The sequence below is a fragment of the Ailuropoda melanoleuca genome, chromosome 19 (assembly GCF_002007445.2).
Source record: "Ailuropoda melanoleuca isolate Jingjing chromosome 19, ASM200744v2, whole genome shotgun sequence".
Taxonomy (NCBI): Eukaryota; Metazoa; Chordata; class Mammalia; order Carnivora; family Ursidae; genus Ailuropoda; species Ailuropoda melanoleuca.
Genome location: NC_048236.1, coordinates 7,621,396 through 7,647,055, shown reverse-complemented (window position 1 = coordinate 7,647,055; position 25,660 = coordinate 7,621,396). Strand labels below are relative to the sequence as shown.

Below are 25,660 nucleotides of genomic sequence, written 5' to 3'. Positions count from 1 at the left end.
CCTTTTCCATGTGGTCCCTTTCTTCCTCTTCCTGGCTCTGATTCTCCACCATGAGCAGTCCACTTACATCGTTCAGGCTCCAACAACGTGTACTGGTCTGAGCCACCTAGTCACCCTCAGCACCAGGTGGGAACAACTACCTTGTTCAGTCTTACCTTTAGCTGTAGAACTGAATTGTTCATTAGAAGAAGAAATGGAAAGGGGAAGAGGAAGAAAAAGAGTCGAAATTTTTGTCAGAGGAATAAAAAATAGTGACCTATCACCCAGCAATAATGGTCTTCTGGACTTGAGTTATGGGATTAGCTTTATTCTATTTTATTTTTTTTAAGATTGTATTTATTTATTTGACAGAGAGAGAGCACACACATGCAGGGACGAGGGGTAGAGGGAGCTGAACGAGCCTGACATAGGGCTCGATCCCATTGGGATTATGACCTGAGCTGAAGTCAGACACTTAACCGACTGAACCACCCAGGAGCCCTAACTCTATTCCATTTTAGAAAAGCCTTTTAATCTTACAGAGGAGCCAGGGATTACATCTATATTGAGCTAGGTTAAATTACCAGTCATTGTTCTCCCAAATTTCTAAAATGAAGCAAAATGGAGCATGAAGTGGTTGAACAATATCCCTTTATAAGCGGCTGCTTCAATGTGTGGTGGATGTTTACCTTGCTATGCATTAAGGAACTTTTATTTTATCCTGGATTTCAAACATAAAATGACTTTCTGGCCCAAAATGAGTTTTAGCAGCCCACTTTGATGACATGGAACACACTCCTCTTACAGAGAAAATGCTGTTGGGGAGGGAGTTTAGGGGAACAAGGTCCAGACCACGCAAGCAGTGGGCCGCACTATGATGTTATCACTTCCAATCGTCACCAGCAAAGCAGGTAGCCAGCACTCAGTTCATTACAGAGGCAGGCNTGTTTACCTTGCTATGCATTAAGGAACTTTTATTTTATCCTGGATTTCAAACATAAAATGACTTTCTGGCCCAAAATGAGTTTAGGCAGCCCACTTTGATGACATGGAACACACTCCTCTTACAGAGAAAATGCTGTTGGGGAGGGAGTTTAGGGGAACAAGGTCCAGACCACGCAAGCAGTGGGCCGCACTATGATGTTATCACTTCCAATCGTCACCAACAAAGCAGGTAGCCAGCACTCAGTTCATTACAGAGGCAGGAAAAAATATGTATAGGCCAATTGATGAAAACCTCTCCACTTCTTCTTTCAATAAATTCCTGGGGGAAAATTAAAAATCTCAAGGCCAGGTTCCTTAAAGATGAGACAATTAGAAGCCACAGAAGTAGCTCTAGGATCTCATTGAAGAAGAACTTAGTTCAGTTCAAAGCTTCTTTTAGGGGGCGCCTGGCTGGCACAGCGGTTGAGCTTCTGCCTTCGGCTCAGGGCGTGATCCTNTGGGCCGCACTATGATGTTATCACTTCCAATCGTCACCAGCAAAGCAGGTAGCCAGCACTCAGTTCATTACAGAGGCAGAAAAAATATGTATAGGCCAATTGATGAAAACCTCTCCACTTCTTCTTTCAATAAATTCCTGGGGGAAAATTAAAAATCTCAAGGCCAGGTTCCTTAAAGATGAGACAATTAGAAGCCACAGAAGTTGCTCTAGGATCTCATTGAAGAAGAACTTAGTTCAGTTCAAAGCTTCTTTTANACTCCCCCTGCTTGTGTTCCCTCTCTCGCTGGCTGTCTCTCTGTCAAATAAATAAAATCTTTTTAAAAAAAACTTCTCTTAGAAGCACTTTCTAATAATTATCACCGATTCTTTATTGAGCTAGAGATGAGAATTCATGTCAGATCTCACAATACCCCCTTTGAGTTTATTGGCCATAAGCGTGTTAGGTAGGGGCGCCTGGGTGGCACAGCGGTTAAGCGTCTGCCTTCAGCTCAGGGCGTGATCCCGGCGTTCTGGGATCGAGCCCCACATCAGGCTCCTCCACTATGAGCCTGCTTCTTCCTCTCCCACTCCCCCTGCTTGTGTTCCCTCTCTTGCTGGCTGTCTCTATCTCTGTCGAATAAATAAATAAAAAATCTTTAAAAAAAAAATAAGCGTGTTAGGTAAATTGTAAATATTTCACAGTATGGTTTGTAGATTCAATCATTCTCAGCAAGCCCTTTTTATATCTTAAAATTTCCTCAGTAAAAGATCCCTTTCAGATATCATTATATCACGCATAATTATTGGCTAAAAATTCATGTCTCTGAAGTGAGTGAAATCAGGTACAATGGCTTTCTCATCATTTTCTGAATCAATATACAGTAGAAGTTCTCTTTTACTGATATCTTTTTTACTCAACTCATGGAATTAAACAAACTGTCTAGTCTGTTACTGCAATCATATTTTTCAAACAATTATATTTCCCAGCTTACTTTATAATTGCTTGAATGACCCAATTTTAGCAACTTGCCAATATGAAGCCTTTCTAAAAACAACCAGTTCGATAGTCACTCATGTTTAAGTGTACTTAATGTGGGTGGTAATTTCTACATTTAGTTTATTAAAAATACAAAGTTTGGGAGTCCTCGAGGATACCCTCAAGTTCAATAGTTTGTTTAAAAAGAATCAGAATTCCAGAAAAAGCACTTATGCTCGTAGATGCTGTTTATTATAGCAAAAGGATAGAGATTCAAATCAGGCTAGAAAAGAATCACAATAGGATAAGTCCAGGAAAGTTCCTGACATAAGCTTCCAGTTGGTCTCTCCCAGGGGAGTCAAGTGAACAGGACTAACTACTGGCAATGATGGGTGGCAATCTGAAATTCTGCCAACCAGGAAGATCACCAAGCCTTGGTTTCCAGAGGTTTTTATTTGGGCCTGCTCACATAGACATGATTGACCACCCACATGGCTTACCTTAGTCTCTATCGCATGGCCCAAGACCACACTGTAATTCATAGTTAGCATAGACTGTCTAGGTTGCCGAGGTCCCCATACATACAAATACCCNAACAAATACCGTCCAATCAGGCAGGACATTCCAAGGGCTCAGAGATTACCTCCCAGAAGCTGAGAGCAAAGTCCAGACCTCAAACAATTATATGTTATCAGTTTATTTAATACTTCTTTGAATGATGAAATTTTAGTAACTTGTCTATATGGAACCTTTCTAAAATCCAACGCTCATTGATGTTTTATAAGCGCTATTAGTGAGAGTGTTCATTTCTATGTTGGATCTATCAGAAAGACTATAAAGACAAGTTGCTAAAACAGTGACAACAAAACAGACTGATTTTGCATTAGGTATAAATAAGACAACACGGACTGGAAAGTAAACAACACAAAAATCTGGAAAGACTCTTATTTAGATTGCTTGTCAAGTTTCTTTATGTTTTTTAAAGAACCCGAAGCTGTATATCTTGGACAGTGAACTTTTTGTATAGTTTATGCCAGGAAACAGATAGATAGAAAATTTCAATCTGCAGACCTCCCCTGCAAAAAATAGTCTTGGTCTTACAAAAAAAATTTGGGAAATAAATGCATATGTGTGGATCTTCACTGAGTAATTCTTTTTTTGTTTGTTTGTTTTTTTGTTTTTATAGTTTTTCAATAACATGCCAAACATTAAATAGCAGGGAACTGACAATGTGGAATTTTATCTGAGCCTGGTGCTCTTGGAAAATAGCTAATGTTAAAGGATCCTTACCCATTATGCTCCAGAAAATGAAAGAGTTTACTGAAAAAAAACCACCCTTCCCCATAAGACTAAACAAGACTTATAATTGCCTTGTTTACCTACAACAAAGCCAGACACAGACCTTCCAAATTCCCTTTTTTGCCTCATTAAATTATAACCTGAACTACTCATCCCACTGATCAATCAGAACAAAATGCTTGTTAGCCAAGCTTGGTTAAGCTTCTCTCCTACCTCCAGGCCCCTGAACATTGGTCTGCTTCCCGCTTTAGCCAGCCTACAACCTCTCCTGAGAATAGGCCGGCCTCAGGTAGAATATTCTCTGTGCTACTATCCCATCATGCCCTGCTCTCATCCCCCTTAAAATATTTTTTTTCTTTCCTTTAGTTCTCCTTCATTTTCTTCCTTATTTTTTTTTTCCTTTTTCTCTTTTATTGCATTAGGAGGCATTTCTTTTGAGTTGCTATGCAGTTGTCAGCAAAGTGTTGCCCCTCCCTGACCCCATCTCACCCCCTCACACTCTGAGAGTGTCAGGGAGACCCTCTTCCTAAGGAAGAGCCCTCCGGCCTTGCCCAACTCTGAGGCACTGAGACAATGTTTTTGGTATGTTTATGCCTTATCTATTCCAAAATCACTTAAAGTGGTAAGTTTTACTATTTAGATTGATTGATTTGATTTAAAAACCTTAAGTTCTACTCAGACGACCTATTTCTGGAAATTTTCGTATTTTTGGTTCACATTTTAAGGTGAGAGATTAGTTTATAATTATTGACTGTGATTACAGACAGTTTGGTGAAATTTACCTGTGTTCAGGCTTTATGAGCATTTCTTTCTGCCAATAATCTTTAAGCTGTTTGTTGTACTTCTTGAGATGCCTTCCCAGGGGTAGGGGAGGATGTGAGATTATATTTTGTTCATCTAGAGATTTGATCAGAACTAAACAAATATATTCAAGGGTCCTAATTCATTGACCAGGTGGCCACCTTCATGAATAAACTGTTATATTTTTCTATATTTACAGATTACTGAATAGCCCAAACTCCAATTTTATCTGATTCCCAAGAAACAACCTTGGAGAAGTTTAATATTCTCATATCCCATAGATGGTCCACAGAAGTGACTTCGTAAGTGAAACAGTAAGAAGATTGCGCTTATCGTCTTGGATGTAGTGAGACAGGTAGCTGTGCAAATTAATAATAATAGTCCATCTTATAAAGAATCAACTATTTAGATAATAATTTTCATTTACAACCCACCAGAATGGAACAAATTTTGGGGGTGAAATTGCCCTCATCTTTTAAGTAGGAATATCCAGTGATCATCCAGGACCCTGTAAATATAGAAAACATGCCCAATCATTAGCAAAGGTAGATAACTGGCCAATAAATCAGATTGTTTTCATATATTTATTTTAATTTTGATAAATCCTCTAGGTGGATAATACTTCATATTGAATCATAGAGTTTAAGGAGCTTGCCACAGCAACAAAATAAAAAGTAGAATCTGAATTCAAATTCATAACTGCTTGGTGTCAGAGGCCACACGTTTTTTTTTCATTATGCCACACATTATGCATCAAGAGCTCTATAATGTGCTTCAGACCCCTCCTTAGGCCCAGAAATTAAATATCATAGTATACTATTAGGGTACATGGTAAACTGTCAGTAATAATAATAATAATAACAACAGTCATATTGCATGTTATCAAAATTATTTTCCTTGAAGGAATCAGTATAAAAGCATGGTAATAACCTCTACACTTTCTCCTGAAATAAGAGCTTTGGAATGAGGAAAATTTGAATTCTCTCACTTACCAACTATGGGACCTTGGATGGATCACTTAACTTCTTTTTTTTTTCTTTTTTAAGATTTATGTTTTTATTTGAGAGAGAGAGAGAGCACAGGCAGGAGAGGAGCAGAGGGAGAGGGAGAGAGAGAATCTGAAGCAGACTCCCTGCTGAGTGTGGAGTGTGCTGGCCTGGATCTCACGACCCTGAGATCATGACCTGAGCTGAAACCAAGAATTGGACGCTCAACCGACTGAGCCACCCAGGCGCCCCTGATTACTTCTTAAAGCTGCAATTTCCTCACTTGAAATATTGGAATAATAGTAACATCACTGGGCTCTATGATTATATACTGTATTGCCTGTTATTATATAGCAATTTGAAACAATCCACTACAAGTTATTTTAATTCCCGACACACCCTGTTTGGTCTGATTGGACTCTGTCACTCCCTCTGCTCTTTGTACTAGAAAAGGACCCTATTTGACAGTAACAGTATTAAGTGTGGATGCCATTGAAAAGATGGCTCTGAACCTAACAGTTACTTTCCATGCTAAGAAATACTGCCCATCGTTTTGTGCCTGTAGCTGCCCCTTTTAGTTTATTCCCAAGTTCAGGACTTGGTTCAAGAAGGTTTTCATTACTGCTTGCCAGACAGGGCTAACTGGGATTGTGTTCTGCAACCCACAGCCATGCCCAGCAGAGAGGGCAAGTAGCTGTAAGCAGCACACGAAGTATCACGGCATTAAACCGTGTGTCAGTAAAGAGCGCTAGGAAGGAGCAGACTGAGGTCCTAATTGTAGCTCTTTTGAATCGGAACTGAATCCGAAAGTAAAGGCTCTCGGTCCCAGTTTACTTATCTACAAAATCACAGAATCACAGGATTTGGTACCTACAGTCACTGGGTTCCCCAAATTCTAAGTTACTAGTAATAGACTGTCCAGAAATAAAATATTCAGAGGACTTCAATCACTTATCTGCACCTTCATTTATTCACTGATTTAAGCTTGTTTAGTGCCCGCACTGTTCTTTCTAAACATTAAAGATCCCACAGTTGGGGGCAGGAGGTGGGAATAGAGTCCTTGCTTTCAAGAATTTTAAATCCCTTGAAGACAGCAAATGATAAACTAAAAAATAAATATAGAACATGATGGTATCTTCTAGAAAACTTGAGGAACTATTGTTATCACGAAGGCAATTATAAAAAGTTGTTCAATTTAGTTTATTAAACTAGTGCCTTATTCACAGTCATTCTAATACAAAAAGGACAGATAAATATTTCTTTCTTGAGCAAATCAACTAGAATGGGCTATAGCCCAGATGTATAGCCCAGATACATGGTTAAGAGTCAGTAGCACAGGATCACCTGGGTTAAGCATCTGCCTTCAGCTCAAGTCATGATCCCAGGATCCTGGGATCAAGTCCTGAGTCAGGCTCTTTGCTCAGTAGGGGGGAGTCTGCTTCTCCCTCTGCCTGTAGTTTCCACTGCTTGTGCTCTCTCTCTGACAAATAAATAAATAAAATCTTAAAAAAAAAGAGTCAGTAGCACAAAAAGGTGGAAAATTTGATTACAGCAAAATAGGTACAGAAAGGAATACAGACATAAACAAATGAGAAAGCTTATCAGGAGTGAAAAAGGGAAAAAATGGGAAAGGAACGCCAGGCAGTGAATTTTAAGTCTGTTAGGAGCTGTGTATCTATCCATTTCTAACTCATTGCAACAATTGAATAATTTATGTATTTCTCTCAGTTTAAAATGAAACTAAGGCTCCAAGAGGATGGTAACTTGCTAGGATCTGCACATAGCCCTCAAGTTAAAAACCAATGCTCTTTCCATGGCACTAAGACTCCTATGAAACTCTTCTAGGAGAGTGGAAGGGTAAGAACTTATCATTGTATAAGAACCTTGAAATTCTTGGTGTGACACTGTTATTTGACCAGCCACACTCAGATCACGGGGTATACTAGCAAACAATACAATTCTTTTTATTGTGAAAGTATAGATTTCACATTGAAGATTGAACATATTGTATTTCTCTGAAATTTCAAGACAAATCCTTGCTTTACATGAAGAGAAAATCCCTCCTCCAGGCTTTATTGGATAAAACAGATTGAACTGAGAAGTGAAAAGAGAAGGGGGAAGGAGCTCAAAGAAGGCAAGCATAGCGTGTAGGGCTGAATTCATTTTAATTATAAAATAGATGGCTGACAATAAGATAGGGCAAATATTATAAGCAACACCTTCATATGCACTGGAAGCCGCTGACTCTGGCTGGTTGCAATTGCGAAGATTTCTATTATTTTGATAATTACTTCCACTTAAAGATAATGAGTGCGTTTGACTCTTCTGTCATAGTTCCGATTCTGAGCCTTCTTCTTCTTTTTCTTTTAAATATTAAAATCTTCATGACTAAAGCTTCCAAGCAACATTTTCCTCCAGGACCCAGACCTTTGCCAATTATTGGAAATCTGCACATTCTCAATCTGAAGAGGCCCTATCAAACTATGCTGGAGGTAAAAAACGATTGTTCATTTCACACTTATTTATAATTTTCTGCATCGTTCTTACCCTCATGGGTTTCTTAGTATGCACATACTTAGCACTGGTTTATATATGTATAATGAAGTAATCAGATAGGATTCAAAGTTAATTGAGCTGTTTTATTTAATTTTTAGTTTCTTTTAAATTCAGATATATAAAAATATTAGTAAATATATTTCTATTATTTAAAGTGGTATTTTTATTCTGAAATATTTTTGATCTGTGTCCTTTATTTCAGCCTCTTTGATCTACATATTCCATAGTCTATATCCATATTCCATATCCTACATATTTCACTATGAAGGAACTGAATTATGATCATAGCTTTATTCTAGAAAATTTAAATTTTTATTCAAAACAGTGTGTACGAAAGGCACCTGAGACCCAGAATTATCTGTCATTAATTAGCTGTGTGAATTTAAATAAGCATTCAGCGTCTATTTCCTTGTCTGTACAATTACAGGGCTAGACCAAATATTGGACAAATTTCTCTAATTTCCACTTCAAAGATTTCACAGTTCTTGACTGTGGAATAAGATGGATGGATGGATGGATGGAATGGATGGATGGATGGATGGATGAAAGGAAGGAAAGAGGAAGGAAGGAAGGAAGGAAGGAAGGAAGGAAGGAGAAAGAAAGAAAGAAAGAAAGAAAGAAAGAAAGAAAGAAAGAGGAAGAAAGAAAGAAAGAAAGAAAGAAAGAAAGAAAGAAAGAAAGAAAGAAAGAAAGAAAGAAAGAAGAATGAGAGAAGATATAATATTCATAGTTAGCATTTGGCCATAAATTCCAATTTTTAAGTTCAAAGGGCAGATAATTGAAATTGAGTTCTGCTATATTCTATAAATTCTAAGTTTGAAAACCATAACAAGAGATATACTGAAGAGAAAACCATTACGTTGCTTCTGCGGTCAACACCATGACCGACATCATCCTATATTTGTATTTGACTCCTTATTTTACAAAGGACTGCAAGGATTTCACTTATTCTTTACAACCACCCTCAGAGGAAAATAAGCATGATGTTTTTATATCAATTTTACAGATATGTGACTCAGAGCAATTAACTTATTAGTAACTAAAATCCCAGGACTTGCTTTTTTTGTTGTTTTAATGCCATTTTATGGCTTTCTCCTATACTCAAAGGTCACACAACAGATTGATTCCTCAGGAGAACAAGATCTTCTCTCAACAAAGTTCTTCATCTAATCCCATATACCCAACCCTATTTGTTTTCTAACATTCCTGTTTTTTGCTTACATATTAACTCTCTACTATTAATTACTTTAATAGTAATTGCTATTACTATTAATCTCTTTACTATTTAGATCTTCATTTTTAATTTTTACTTCTGTCCTATTGTTCTGTGTTAATTTCACCTATGAAATGTGTTTTCCACACTTCCTCCTAGCCTATGTCTCCATTTTTTTCTTAAAATTTACCTTTCTAATTTTTGTTACTTTTCTGAAACCTGCCGTATCCACTTTATCCAATTTACGTACAGTGGTTCACACCTGAGAAACTGTCCTCACAGCTCAAATTCGTATTTTAATTTTTACTTACCTGTAACATTAGTTTAAATTATATCATTTCCTAAATTATTGACCCCTTCTGCAATTCCTATTACAATCCTAATGTTATTTTTTAAATTCAAGTTTCTTTTTCTTGTGGTCGTCATCTGTCACCAAACAACATTATTACAATCGCATAGACTCTATTCCCTATGCTATACTTTTCATCTCTGTGACTATTTATAATTGCAAGTTTGTACCTCTTAATCCCCTTTATCTATTTCATCCATCCCCCAGCTACCTCCCCTCTGGTAACCATCAATTTGTTCTCCATAGTTAAGAGTCTGTTTCTTGGTTTGTCTCTCTCTCTTTTTCCCCCCTTTGCTCATTTGTTTTGTTTTTTAAATTCCATATATAAGTGAAGTCATATGGTATTAGTTTTTCTCTAATTTATTTCACCTAACAAAATACCCTCTAGGTCCATCCATAGTATTGCAAATGGCAAGAATTCATTATTTTTGATGGCTGAGTAATATTCCTGTGTGTGTGTGTGTGTGTGCGTGTGTGTGTGTGTGTGTGAGTGATATCTTCCTTATTCACTTGTCTATTGATGGATACTTGGGTTGCTTCTGTATCTTGGCTATTGTATAACGCTGCAATAAGCAGAGGGGTGCGTATACCTTCAAACTAATGTTTCATTTCCTTTGGATGAATACCCAGCAGTGGAATTACTGAATCATATGGTATTTCTATTTTTAATTTTTTGAGGAACCTCCATACTGTTTTCCATAGTGACTGCACCAATTTACATTACCATCAACGGTGCACAAAGGTTGCAATTCTAAAGTTATTTTCCAAAGTCAAGTTTCCTAAAGAAAGAAATATTAAAAGTCCATTTCTCATTCTTTACCTAAACCTCAGTTGGGTAAAAAACACAAGCTCTGCAGCCAACAAACCTGCATGTATATACTTTTTTGAGCATTGCTGTTCACTGTGTGACTTCTTAAAGCCACAGTACATTGCCTATATGATGGAAATGATAATATCTACTTTTCTGGTTTATAATGTGCATTAAAAGAGGTACTGGCAATATAGTCAGCAAGCAATAAATGAATAAATGAATCACTCTTGTTTTTAATTATCAAAGAAAATTGAATGTTTTTTTGCAGTAAGAAGTGTCACACAGTAGTACAGAACTAACTTGGACCTAATACAGTCATAGCATCCCACATAGGGTAGGGCATGAATATGGTGTTCTGGTAGTCAGGGTGGTAGTCAGGAACTGCTTTGTCTTCCCAGAGTCCGNCTTTTTTGAGCATTGCTGTTCACTGTGTGACTTCTTAAAGCCACAGTACATTGCCTATATGATGGAAATGATGATAATATCTACTTTTCTGGTTTATAATGTGCATTAAAAGATGTTCTGGCAATATAGTCAGCAAGCAATAAATGAATAAATGAATCCCTCTTGTTTTTAATTATCAAAGAAAATTGAATTTTTTTTGCAGTAAGAAGTGTCACACAGTAGTACAGAACTAACTTGGACCTAATACAGTCATAGCACCCCACATAGGGTAGGGCATGAATATGGTGTTCTGGTAGTCAGGGTGGTAGTCAAGAAGTGCTTTGTCTTCCCAGAGTCCAAGGTGGGCGTTTTCTGAGACCAAACAAAAATATGATACAGAGAAACTACGAGTCAATTCCATGATGTCAGAGCCCTGCTGCTTGAAATCTGAAACAAAATGGAGCATAAGGGCAATTGGTGGGTGGTCATAATTATGGCTGAAGCAGGTGTAGCAACCAAGAAGTATCTTTATTTTTTTTTTTAAAGATTTTATTTATTCGACAGAGATAGAGACAGCCGGCGAGAGAGGGAACACAAGCAGGGGGAGTGGGAGAGGAAGAAGCAGGCTCATAGAGGAGGAGCCTGATGGGGCTCGATCCCAGAACGCCGGGATCACGCCCTGAGCCGAAGGCAGACGCTTAACTGCTGTGCCACCCAGGCGCCCCCAAGAAGTATCTTTAATGAACTCGTCCAGTATTGTCAGTTCACAAGAATATAAAACTAATTAATTTGTCAGAATTAAATTATCAAAGATCAAGATCTAGTTCATTTTTATTACAGTACCTTGTTTTAGTTGCTTCTCTTTTTCTTATACACCCAAGCTCTCCCAGAAATATGGCTCCATTTACAGCATCCAAATGGGTCCAAAGAAGGTGGTGGTACTCTCTGGATATGAGACAGTGAAAGATGCCCTGGTCAGTTATGGTGATCAATTTGGGGAACGATCTCAAGTGCCTATATTTGAAAGACTTTTTGAAGGAAAAGGTAATAAACTCTGAACTTAAAATATATCCTTATGATTAAAATTATTGAATCAGTTGTACCATATTATCTTTAATAATTCCTTTCATGATTTAATTTTCCCTTCATCAATGTACATTACACAATAGAATTTACTTGGGAGAAAATTTATGATTTATGGTTTTATTCTCATTGTACATGATCATTCTATTAAACAAATAATTATTAGCCAGACACTATGTGAAAAGTACAGTGCTAGGGAAATACAAAGAGAACAGAGGCCATTAGCTTAAGAGGTCACCATCTAATGGTTGACACTGATCAATCAAACAATAGGATAACGGTAGTGTTATAAATAATACTGAACCATATTTTCACCTGGATAAAGTTGTTGTATTTTGCTTATGTATGTTTTGGATAAATACCCTGAGGAAATCCAGATGCTATACTTTTATGTCATTCCACTAATATAATAACCCTTTAAGTTATTACATTAACCCTTTAATGCTAATTTAATAACTAAAAATGCGAATGGTTTCATCTTGACATTAATTATTTTTAGTGAACTAATATTGGTGTCTAGTAAATACTAGTAAGCCATTTTAATACTTCAACCACTTTTTGAAAAATATTTCTCAAGCTATCTTTCTCCAAAACTGTTTTCTTTGAGATATTAGTAAATGTTCTGTGCAAAAAAGCAGTGTCAGTAAAGTGAATTTGAGAAACACTATATATTAAAGGCGTCTCTCTGGACTCATGGGGTGCCTATTAGGATATTAAAACCTCTGAGAAAAACACCAAAAGTCTATTTAATTTTATTTAATTCAATTTTCACACTTCTTAGTCCCTGGAACATTTCTTTCTTTTTTTTTTTCTTTCATGAATTCTAATTAACATGCAGTGCAATATTGGTTTCAGGAGTAGAATTCTGTGATTCATCACTTACCTACAACACCCAGTGCTCATCATAACATGTGCCCTCGTTGACACCCATCACCCATTTAGCCCATCACCCACCCACCTCCTTTCATCAACTACCAATTTGTTCTCTATGATAAGGGTCTCTTATGGTTTGTTTCCCTCTTTCTTTTTTTTTCCTTTTCCCCCCTTTCCATATGTTCATCTGTTTTGTTTCTTAAATTCTGCATATGAGTGAAATCATATGGTAGTTGTCTTTCTCTGACTGACTTACTTCACTTAGTATAATACCCTCTAGTTCCATCCATATTGTTGCAAATGTCAAGATTTCATTCTTTTTGATACTGAGTAATATTCCACTGTGTGCGTATATATATATATATATACACACACACTGATGTATGTATATATATAGAGATGTGTATATATATATACTAATGTGTATATATATATACTGTTATATATATATATATATATATATATATATATATATACACATATACACACTGATGTATATATATATACATCAGTCCTTGGGACATTTCCTTTTCTTGGAATTCCCATTAACATCTCATAAAATCAGCATTGAGGAACAATAGTTCATTCAGTTCCTGATCTTTAGCTTCCAGGATCCATCTTCTTTTATTCCTTCTAAAAATTTGGGACACTTTTTGTCTCTTGCCTCTGGCATCTCTGCTCTTTTTCACAATACTTCACATATTACTCACTGATTTTATGATTATATCAAAATTGTTTTAATTTGTATCAATTTCAAGTCTATTTTTTTCCTTAGCAAATAATTCATTTTAAGAATCAAATAGTCTTTCTTTTTAAGTGATTTAACTGGTCATAGGAAAATTACTCTTTGTTCAAAGAGAAAATGATTAATTTTCTGCCCCACACCCTGTCTAGCAATCCACCCAAATGGGTACAGGCATTCTTCAAACCAATTTTGTATAAACAGAAGGAAAATTTAGTATTTTCATTACCATCAGACCCTTTTGGAGTATTACTTCACCTTAATAAATTATTTTGCCATGTAACTTAAATATATTTCAAACTTTGGTGCCAGTATTTAAAAGAAGTTCCACATTCCTTAGAATGTTAAATTACTGTTTTCCACAATTACATGGCGGGGCTATCACTATTCCCTGAAAGATACAGTGACGTCTGTGGGCCCTTCATATTCTGCTACTGTGTTCTCAAATGTTAATTTTTAAATGTAAACACGAAAGAGTTCGAAGAGTCCCATATCTGTTACAAAAAAGTTTTATGAAGTACAGAATCCACAGACAGAATAATATTATATTAATGTAAGAATTAAACGTGAGCAGGATGTAAACTTCGCCAGTATCCTTTCAAAGGAAGGCTTAGCCTCAGGGGAAGTGGCAACAGGTGCGCAGGAGAGATCTCTCTCGTTGTTTTGGATTTCATGTTGACACTAGCAGTCAAACTCAGAAAGTCCTCCCCTGTTTCTTGCACCTCCATAGAAAAATGAGAGAAATGCCAATGGAGGAAGGGCCATGGCTAGGGACTGAAACACAGGGAGTAATGCCACTGTCCCCACAAACTGACCATGGAAAGATGTGGGCCACATTGGCAACCCTCTCTCTCCTTATTTTTCTGTAAGTTAGCATATATCCCAACTCTTCTAAGGACCTTGTTTATTATTTCCCTTAGCCATGCACAAATTCCCATAGCTGTGTTATTCAATAAATATTTATCAAGCACCTACTATATGCTACAACAATATGTGTTTCTAGAAATTAGTATGTATAGCACTAATGTGGAAGCTTGGGCTCACCTCTTGGTAATTATTTACTCCTAACTTTTTTCTTGGGTAAGTCTTGTGTCTGTAGTCTACATTTTTTCCTAGCAGAAGAGACTTTGTCTTCTACTGTTCATCAATCCCTTAACCACACCTAGCATGACATAAGCATATAGTAAAGACTCAAGAATTGCTTAGTAAATTTGTCAAAGAAATAGAACTAAAACCAAAATCTTCTCCCAACCCAGAAATCCTCCTCTCCACAAAGGTAAGAAAAAAAGAAAACAATTTTATTGTTGAATCGGCATCAAACCAAAATGTGATGTGTATCACAGACAATCCACTAAGAAATTGCAAAAACAAAAACAATCCCACCCTTTTATATAATCAAGCAGACACAACCCATTACAAAAATGTTCTCGCGGGAAACAACAACTAGTCCTCAATAACTAAGAGGGCTTGACAGTACCATTTGTCACACATAGTTCATCCTAGATTCACCCAGTAGTTGGAGTGACCATGTGTGTTAAATGTCTGCCTACAAAAGAATAATAAAATTCTTATATCTTTATGATAGGAGGTAGTTTTGCAACTTGGGGCAAGGCACCCACCAAAGTTAGTCTCCTACCCTCCCACAGAAACTGGGAGAAAGGGGCACTCTCTTCCTTGATGTTTATATTCTGAACAAATGGCTCCCAGGTCCCTGAGAAAACCATTGCTAGGCCATAAAGCTGACAAAAGACCTAAGTTTCAGAAGAAATTATACATCGTATGATTATATATATATATATATGATTTAAAAAGAGGAAAAAATACTTACAAATCTTCTTAAATGCTTTGAGAGAAAGAAAAGTCTCTTATTTTCAACAGGGAGAATAAAGCCTCTTTTAAATTTATATTTGTCCTTGCAAATTCAATGTTAAAAGCTTTGAGGAAATAATTTTAAAACACTTTCGTCATTATAAGGAATTGTCTTCTCTCACGGTGAAACTTGGAGAACTATGAGAAGGTTCAGCTTGACCACCTTACGGAACTTTGGAATGGGCAAGCGGCTCATAGAAGACACAATTATAGAGGAATGCCAGCATCTTGTACGGAGCTTTGAGTCTCACAGAGGTGCGTAGAATGAACTAAATCACGTCTTATTTTTCATGAGAAAGAGGCCAAACGCTCTATTTTATTATTTAGACATAATTTTGGTCTTGTAGGAAAATTACAAGAATTTACAAATAATTCCCCAAATCCTACTCTTCTGTAAGATTCCCCAAATGCCAACATTTTATGTTTGCCTTCTCTCTTCTCTGTCTCTTTTTCTAAACTGTTTGAAAGTACTTGGAGACATGCTCTCTCTTTATTCCTAAACAATTCAATGTGTTCCCTTAAAATAACAAACGCATTCTCTCGCGTGCCCAAAGTACGATTTTCAGAACTCCGGAAATTAGTATTGACTCAGTAATCCCCTGAACTTATTTTGCCAGATTTTTCCATTGTCCCATTAATGTCCTGAATAGCAAAAGAAAATCCTGACACACGCATTACATTCAGTTGTCATGTCTCTTTTGCCTCCTTTCATCTGGAACAGTTCTTCAGTAATAGGTATGTTTCTGATCTCATTAAATGATACACAATTAATTCTATATTATTTTAATATTTTCTCTATTTAATACTTTAATTATTTAGCATCTTTGTTAAAAGTTTTCTCATTTCCTTAATAAATTGAGCTCCTTCCTTACTAAAAATATGCTCATTTGAATATTATCTTCACTGATACAGATAGTAATAAGAGAAATGGTCAAAGGTAGACAAGCCTGAGATGAATGCAGAGAAGAAACAGAAAGCTCAAGGACCCACACACTGGATTAGCAGTCCCTGTACACAAACAGAGCCCGTTAGCAGCTTGGGGAAAGTACCTACAGGATAACGTCTATTCCTTCTGCAGTGTTAAGCTCCTAACAAATATTAATTTCTCAGGGCTTTGTGTACATAGCATCCCATACACCCTTATATTTATATATATTTATATATTAAAAAGAAAACATATTCTCTACAGAAATTCCCCCAGGCCCTCAGCCTCCACATTTAAGGTAGGTGCTGATGTTAAAAGTAAATCTTAGCATTCTGGTTGCTCAAAGTAAATGTGCATCCCCTGTTACGTATTTAATAACCTAAATAGTTTTCAATGATGGTGAAGAAAACAGATCCCAGTAACAGAAGAAGCTGAAACAAGAGGCTCTAGACGAATTTCTTTCAAGTTGAATCATTTTAATCATCTAGATATCCTTTTTTATATTTTTGAACTTGATTGTAGCCTTCTAGGTTGATATTTTCTCAGATGTTGTGCATTAACACTTGCCCCCCCCCACACACACACACTGAAATGGCCCTCCCTTACCTGGGACATTTTAATTTCTTTAACTGAACCAATTGTAGATTTTCTTTGATACATACTTTTAGATTGCCTTGTGGCAATCTTTTAGCCAAATTCCGAATATTTTTCAAGGCTCATCTAGTCTCATCTCTCCTTAAAAGGCGTGGTCACCAACAATCTTGTTCCTTTATGAAATCTTTTCTTGACAGTCTGTCCCCATCGTTCCAGAACTGGTTTAACACTGTTTATGTGAGTATTCCTAATCTGATTAATGGATTCTCTTGTAGGAAAGCCCTTTGAGGTCACAACAGTAATGAATGCTTCTGTCGCTAATGTCATTGTGTCAGTGTTACTTGGAAAACGGTTTGATTACCAAGACACCCAATTCCTGAGACTCTTAACCTTAATTGGTGAAAATGTGAAGCTCGTTGGAAGTCCTAGGATTGCGGTAACTGTATCTTCTTTATTCAATTTTACTTCCTCTAAGGTACACTAGGTTGTTCAAGAGACCATGAAAAAGTATTTGTCAGAGAATTGCCATTTCAAAAATGTGCACTTTCTGGAACATTCTGAGTACAGAGATGTGACAAGCCCGCTTGGTTAACACATCTGCTAATTCTCCCACCACAAATTACTGCATCAGGGTGCCTGGGTGGCTCAGTCAATTATGCATCTGCCTTCGACTCAGGTCATGATCCCAGAGCCCTGGGATCGAGTCCTGCATCGGGCTCCCTGCTCAGCAGGGAGTCTGCTTCTCCCTCTCCCTGTGACCCACCTCCCCTGCTCCTGTTCTTTCTCTCAAGAAAGATAAAATTGAAGTCTAAATGAGATGCTATTTCTATAATGCTTCCAGAAATAATGGTGTCATTCCCACTATTGCATGCTTTACATATGTATATTTAACTTACTTTGTTGTTTTTTATTCTTTCAGCTTTTCAATATGTTTCCGGTTTTGGGGTTCCTTCTAAAAAGTCATAAGACAGTACTCAAGAATAGAGATGAATTGTTTGCTTTTATAAGGATGACTTTCCTAGATCATCAGCATAAATTTGACAAAAATGATCCAAGAAGTTTAATTGATGCCTTTTTGGTGAGACAGCAGGAGGTAATGGTGCTTTGCTCAGGGGTTACTTTCGCCTATTGTTTATTATTTGGTTTAATTAATAGCATCTGGAACAAAAATATTTCTTGCAAAGAAGAAAGATCACTGGATTCAATTAAGTTAATAATGGTAGATATGTACCCTACAAAGAAGGTTGTTTACTACATTTTCCATTCTCAAATATTTTCTACTGCTTTTCCTATCACTCTCTGAAAAAAACTAGGACATATAGAAGATCTCAAATGTTAGCTTTTAGAATGAGTACAGTATTCCTTTTATTGCAATCTTGAAAATGTGTTTCAGTTGAATAACCCAAGAAAGATTATTTAATGCAATTTTTTAAAAGAAACAGTGTTGGGCATATTCTAATCATTCATTTAAAAACTAATCTCCAAATGGCAAACAGCCTTTCCTATTGTTAGAATTATTTATCATCATTAGCGTCTGGGATGTCCTTTATTTGAAAACTCTGCACAACATCCTCATAATAATAATAATAATAATAAAATCCACTCTGTTAAGGACAGAATGCCAAGCTTTGTTTTTTTTAAATTCATGTTAGGTTATCTGCTATGATTGTCCAGTATAAAATTTTTATCACTAATGATTCCTTTTCCCCTTTCAGGAGAAACGTACATCTACTGCCTATTTCAGTGATGAAAATTTGGTGGCCCTTGTTAGTAACCTGTTTGCAGCTGGTACAGAGACCACGGCCTCCACGCTGCGCTGGGCACTTCTGCTCATGATGCGATATCCTGAGGTCCAGAGTAAGTCTCTTTAAGAGTCAGGGCATTGCCTGAAGGAAGGTCTCAGACATCTCTTGGGCTGGAAAATGCAGAATTCTATGGCCACACTGGATACCTTTAATTTATACCCTTGAGGACAGTTTTAGTTTCCTTTTCACATAAGCAAGTAGATTTTGCTCTCCAAGCTTCCTGAGATGGTCTGCAGGTGTTACTCCGTGCAAGTCCCCAGAGAGGCCTCAACAATAGAGGTCCAGGAGTGCAAGCAGTGCGGAGCAAGGATGAGTCCGAACTCAGAGAGAACTTCGGTTTGATTTTCACATGGAAGGAAAACTGAGAAGACTGTTCCAGCATCCCCCTCACCACACTCTAATCACTCTGCATTTTATCCAGAAAAGGTCTGTGATGAGATCACCAAAGTTGTGGGGTCAGCCCAGCCTCGAATTGCACATCGAACTCAAATGCCATACACAGACGCCGTCATTCACGAAGTACAGAGATTTGCTAATATCCTGCCCACAAGCTTACCTCATGCAACAACCACAGATGTGATGTTTAAAAATTACTATATTCCCAAGGTAAGGGTTTAAGAAGGGGAAATGAGGGGAGAGGCAAAAGATGTCAGCTGCTCAAAATCACATAAGCACTGAAATAAACTGGCACAGGCAATCTCAGCCTGACTTCCTTCCTGCCCTCCTTCCCTCTCGCTCCCTCCCTTTCCTTTTTCCTCCTTTTCTTTCTCCTTACCATCCCACAAAAGGTAACTGAGTGTGTCAGTATGTGTCTACACAGAACAGGTGGTAATTACTCTGTGCCACTTTATAAGGTATTATTATTTCTATGTGGTAGTTGAGGAAATTGGGGTTCAGAGAGTTTAAGCAAGGTGGGGGTGGAAGGGGGGCAGAGTCCCTGGAAAGGTGTGCCACCATTTTAGAGCGCAGTTTTCACCACGCAGGGCCCCTGACAGCAGCACTTCCGGCCTCCCATCCCTCCTCACCCAGAAGTATGCCCAGGCCCTCTGCTTCTCCATCTTATGACCTCTAGATGCAGTCTTGTGCTTCCCACTGGCAAACTGAAGAAGTAGGCATAGATCTTTGCTAAAAGTACACTGAAGGCAGAAATTGGCGTAGGATCAGAGTTTGCCCATAGCACCAATTCTTTTCCTTAGGGCTTAGTCTGGTCACTGCTTCTGGGCCCATCTCTGCATGAATCCACAGGGGCCACTGATTATGTGGACCCCCTCCCCACACTATCACCTGCTACCCTGTGCGGACCCTACAAACAGGGGGCAGCATTCATCTTTGGAGTTTCTCTTCTCAGCACACATTAAACACACCGTTAAACTGAATTAATCAGATTAGCAGCTGATGAAAACAAATATAACCAATGTCAAAAAGAAGAAAAAGAGACATCCCCCCCCCCCAGCAAGCTATAATCACGGCAGGATTTTGGTTCTAGTTATCTATCTGGCTGCAAGCTAGGGAGAGCATTGTATCAGAGCTTTGCCGTACAGGGGGTCTCACATGCCTACCATGCTACTGGTGGCTATGCCCCTCGGTTTCACTGAGCTCCAATGGAAATAATCTAGCCTAGTCGTTATAAGGAGGAAAAATCCACAATGCCCGGGTACATATACTTACAAATAAAAAAGCAAGAAACAAAGAAAGAGAGCAACAAAGGAAGCTGTAAAATAAAACCCTTTAAAGCAGTTGTTTGCTTTTCGTGACTCAAAAGCTATACAGATTCACGCGCTCAAACAGCTAACCACAATGATAGTGTTGCGCCGCCTTCTTGAAGAGGAAGCTGTGATTAACTACGGTGAAGTACTGACCACTGTCCTTAATGGAGGAGCTGGCTTTTCTTCTTACTGTTTGAGTTTAAGTTTTCAGAATAGTCTTTCCTGCATTGCAATTGAAATTCCTCTCCTTGATCGTCCCGGTTGTCTCAGAGCAGGTGGCAAGCTGGGGAAGAGGGGCAGCTGACTTTGGAGAATTTGCCTTGATGGGCTCCTTAGATGTGGCTGGTCTACCGTCTCAGTCCCTGGGGGTAAAAGAGCAAAACCTCACTGAGCCTCAGACCTGCCAGGAACTGCACCAGGGTCTGTCCTATTTATAACGCTGCACCTGAGGCTCACAAGTCATCCCGTGAGGGCTCTTTAACTCCCTTCGTATAAATTTAGAACCTGGGATATAGCAAAAGTTAAATAATATGCCGTTGTCACATAGCAAACACGGGACTAAGTAAGAACCCGTTTCCAGTTCTGAGTCCAAGGCTTGCGTTTTTTAGGAGGGACTGAACAAAAATGTGGTTGAGTAGGTGAATGTTCCATACCAATCCCAAGCCCCTCCACTTCCCTCCTTCCAGATTCTTCTAGAACATGCTGCTTCTGAAAAATTACCAACTGAGACCTTCACACATTTTTAAAGAGCCACTTTTTAAGAAGGAATGTGATCTCTGTCATTAATAGCACTTCTGTTTTTAGGGCACAGAGGTCATCACTTTGCTCACCTCTGTACTTCGGGACCAAACACAGTGGGAAAAGCCAGACACATTTAATCCTGAGCATTTCCTGAGTTCCACCGGAAAGTTTATCAAGAAAGAAGCTTTCATGCCCTTTTCATTGGGTAAGGTATTCTACTTTGAGACAGGTGGTTTGAAAAATCTGGAGAGATTTGCCTTCTCTGAGGACTGTGCTTCGGTTTTGTATTATTTTTTTTCCATGTGACACTAAACATCAGAACTATGGGAGAGTGGAAAGGGCCTTTCCTCCCCAGGCTTTAAATTGGCTGTAAGACATTAGGCATTGGAATGGGAATGGAATGGAATTTTCTTAGGGGATCCTTGAAAATTCCTTGCAGCTGAGGCTAAGGTAGGGCCTTGGGAATTTGAGGACGAGGGACAATGGGCAGCCCGCTTCACTCCAACATGAAAAGCTTTGCTTATTTTTATTTTATTTTTTGTAAGTAGACCTTATGCCCAGCATGAAGCCCACCGCAGGGCTAGAACTCAGGACCTTGAGGACCAAGAGTTGGTGGCCTAACTGACTAAGCCACCCAGGCACCCCTAAGAGCTTTGCTTTAGTATGTATAAATGCCAGTGTTTGTCTTAGAATTTCTTGTGTAGGGGAGGGAGGGAGTTTAGGGATAAGGAAGAGAGGGGAGCTTTCCAATAGAGTACACTTCGGAATCCAGGGAACTAAATGAATTTACTCTTTAATTTTCTGTATTCTTGAGAACCTGAAATGAATTCTCCATGCCTAGAAAAGAATCTTAGCAAAACTGTACCAAAGGCGGTTTGTCACCTTGTGCCTTTCCACTTACACAAACAATAGGTTAGCATTCACTCCAGATACCCATTCAGTGATAGGTAAACAGCAGTCACCCAAAGCATAGACTTTCCTTACCTACTGATAACTAAGGGATACAGAGAGATATAAAGTACAATGCATTCTCCTAATTTTTACACAGAAACACACATATAGGATGATAGACAAGAAAACAGTACATGTGTTAATGACTCCTACTTTAAATAAAAATGTAATATCACATCTGGAACCAGAGTTAAAGGAAATGAAAAATAATCTACATGTAATTCACGGTGTTATGAACTCGATTTTTCTTAATGCTTGCATTGTATTTTGAAAAAAGAAAGCCATAGAACCATAAACAATGATCTCTGGAAGTCACTTCAGCTGTATCTAATTCCAAACCCTTATTTTACAAGTGAAGAGATGGAGCGATTCGTTTATCACACATAATGTTGGTTGTTTTTTTTTTTTCTAGACTTCTTTATCAGATCTTGAATTTACTGATGTTTAGAGAGAAGAAACAATGTTCCCCTTGACACCCCCTTTTCTCCATGAACAACAATTACTGTTTTTCTGACCAACTTTGTCTCCAGGTCCTCCATGGTTTCTCACGCCCCTGGGCCTGGAGGCTTCTTTGGACAACGAGACAAGCAGCAAATAGTCCGTATTTTTGCAGAGTGGCCCATCTTCAAACAAGTTTGGCAAAGCTTATCTCAGGAATTCTAAACATCTCCAGATATACTGTGTGTGTGTGTTTCCTGCTTTAGGAAATCTAGCTGTAAGGGTACTCTTTTTTTATCATAGACAAACAAATGGGAATGTTCTTAAAATATAACAACCACAAAACTGTCACAGTAAGAAAAAATTTCATAAAACCAATGTTGAGTGTGAAGTCCTCATGTCCGTCCTTACTGCATTAAGATAGAGATTCTGCTCTCTGGAGGGCTTATTTGAATCTTTGATCACAATCACTCCTAACTAATTTTGCATACAGCATTTCTTTTTAAGATGGACAAGATCATTTGCTATGGTTTCACCTATTAATCTTTAAAAGTAAACTAAAACGATACATGCTTTGTCTTGTTGGGCATCTAGACTCTTATCCTGAAACTGAATAAACCTAAATATAGGGTAGATAATTCACACCTTCAGTTTCATTATTTATTGTCCATTTAGATGACACCACTCAGTCATACATTTCATCCTGGCCAGGTGGGAAGATCTGATCCCAAAAGCTAGATTAGGTGGGCTCACCGTGGGCTCCCTCAACACCCTATCGTAGCTTGTGACACTGTATAATATTTACCTAGTTCCTTGTTGGGCACACCTACTGGGCAGTGAACCCTTCCAGAGCAATAGTGTCAGAGCCAAGCTAAATTAAATACCTGTATCTTGTTGACATTGTACATACATCGGTGGATCGAATTGCTAGCTTTTGTTTAATAACCATTTTCAAACAGAGAAGTAGCATGCATTGCCTTTCACCCCTAAAAATCCTGCCTCACTACTGGGCATTGTGAAAAAATGCCCCCCACTACCCTTTGTGGAGTTCATCTGTTTCCTGGAGTCCCATATAAACCAAAGTGCTACTTTCCTCGAGTTGTAAAATATCTACATTTAAATATTGTTCTGAACGTTGAAGTCGTTTGTGACTCACTACTTGAGAGTTATCTTCCAAATTAGATAAACAACAACAAAAGAAATCTATCTGGACTGTCTGCAACATTTCATTGGCAGGAAAGAAAACAAGGGGCTTAGGATTCACAGACTCTGGGAACAGGAATGAAAAGACAAGGTTAATTCTTCTGAAGGACTAGAAGCAGAAACTTTTCAAAATACTATTATCTCAATCAAATATATTACCTTTGTTCTACAATGTAACCACAAAATTCATTAAATTTGAGCCAGAAAAAATGTACCATTCTCAACCCAGTATATCTTAAGAAATATATATAACCCATTAAGTCCCCCCTTGTTTCAATAAAAACTTAACCTAGAAGACTTCCTTCCTCAATTTTACTGACTCCACTTTTCAGATATCTTTTTTTTTTTTTTTAAGATTTTATTTATTCGACAGAGATAGAGAACAGCCAGCGAGAGAGGGAACACAAGCAGGGGGAGTGGGAGAGGAAGAAGCAGGCTCATAGCAGAGGAGCCTGATGTGGGGCTCGATCCCATAACGCCGGGATCACGCCCTGAGCCGAAGGCAGACGCTTAACCACTGCCACCCAGGCGCCCCCACTTTTCAGATATCTTGACATTTTCCCCAGTAAGTCATCTTCCAAAAGTAGTATGAACCAAGTCTCTTCTTAAAACGCTTCAGCATGACCTAGTGTCTACTTAGCCTCTGGCCTCAGGTCTTAGGCTCCATGACTCATGCTCTATGCTCTGGTCAGAGTGAAATTTTTTTAGCCCTGAAATACTTCACGACCCCTTCCACATCTCACTTCATCTTTGCCTGGGCACAAGAGCTGAGATATAAAGCTCTCATACAAAGAAGTCCTCCCCCCGGACCTTTGCCTCAAATCACACTGGGTATCTTTACTATCTATTCTCATGACACACTTGGCTTGACCTATCGTAGCATTTTTCACACTAAATGTTAATGTTTGTTTAGCTGTTTTTTTTTCCCTCATGAGAGCTCATAGGGAAAGTTAGCATATGTACTTGATTTTGTATTTCCCGGGCTTTGGCAGAGCCCATGAGGCTCAGAAGAGTTGAAGCGACGAATTCACACATTCTTAAGTAGGAGAAATCACACGTGGACAGCTTTTCTCTTTGTCCAGATCGTGTTTCAGTTTTCTGTGCTCGCGCGTCTCATAACCATCTACCACGTCCGTCTCTCCAGGTCCCCGGATGTGTGCTGGTGAGTCACTGGCCAAGATGGAGCTTTTCCTGTTCTTCACCAGCCTCATGCAGAAGTTCACCTTCCAGCCACCCCCCAGGGTCTCCCATCTGGACCTGGACCTCACCCCGGACATTGGCTTCACCACTCGACCAATGCCTCACAAGCTGCGTGCTGTGCTCCGGGCCTAGGCTCTGCATTGCAAGTTACAGCCCCAGCTCTTGATGGGGTCCTTTGCACCAACTCCCCTTTTCTCCACTTTACGCTGTGATATTCTGCCAAGCACTTCAGCTTTATTTAAACAGTCAGCCACATCATTGCCGAGGGTTCTCATATTAGGTCAGACTGAGTTCCTGGGCTAATCAATTAGTGGAAGCATCCTTGCTGTCATTCTCTAAGACAGAACATGTGACAACTAGAACCTTCACTTCCTGCTCTAAGGTCTTTCTTTCAAACCCAAACTATCCTTTTCCTCCAAGGCATATGAGACATGTAAGCATTACCAATCAGTGGTTTTAATTGTTGCAGGCAGGATGACTATATAATGCTTTGTTCTAATATGCCCATGAATATCTTCAAAACAGCGATGAAGAAAATTCAACCTTTAAGTGAGGATCACACTAAACGTAAGACATGTAAGACATTGGTTTCATTCTGTGAATAACCAAAAAAGGGTGGTTAACTACGCATAATTGCTTATGAGGACTGCCGGTTTGCTGAGGTCAGCACACTCCTGCTCCTGACATAACTGGGATTTGCGGACCCCACTTCCCTGTGTCGGGTGCTCTGGAGTCCCGGTGAAGGCGTATGCA

General features: G+C 38.5%; 1 protein-coding gene across 1 annotated transcript; it reads left to right on the top strand.

Moving 5' to 3' along the window:
• Window positions 1-7,848: 7,848 nt before the first annotated feature.
• LOC100467551 (cytochrome P450 2K6) lies at window positions 7,849-25,039 on the top strand. The gene is made up of 9 exons (XM_002915436.3): window positions 7,849-7,956; window positions 11,659-11,821; window positions 15,450-15,599; window positions 17,139-17,299; window positions 17,783-17,956; window positions 18,579-18,720; window positions 19,090-19,274; window positions 21,179-21,320; window positions 24,852-25,039. Exons 1-9 carry the CDS (start codon window positions 7,849-7,851, stop codon window positions 25,037-25,039), a joined length of 1,413 nt encoding a protein of 470 aa, XP_002915482.3.
• The last annotated feature ends 621 nt before the right edge of the window (window positions 25,040-25,660 follow it).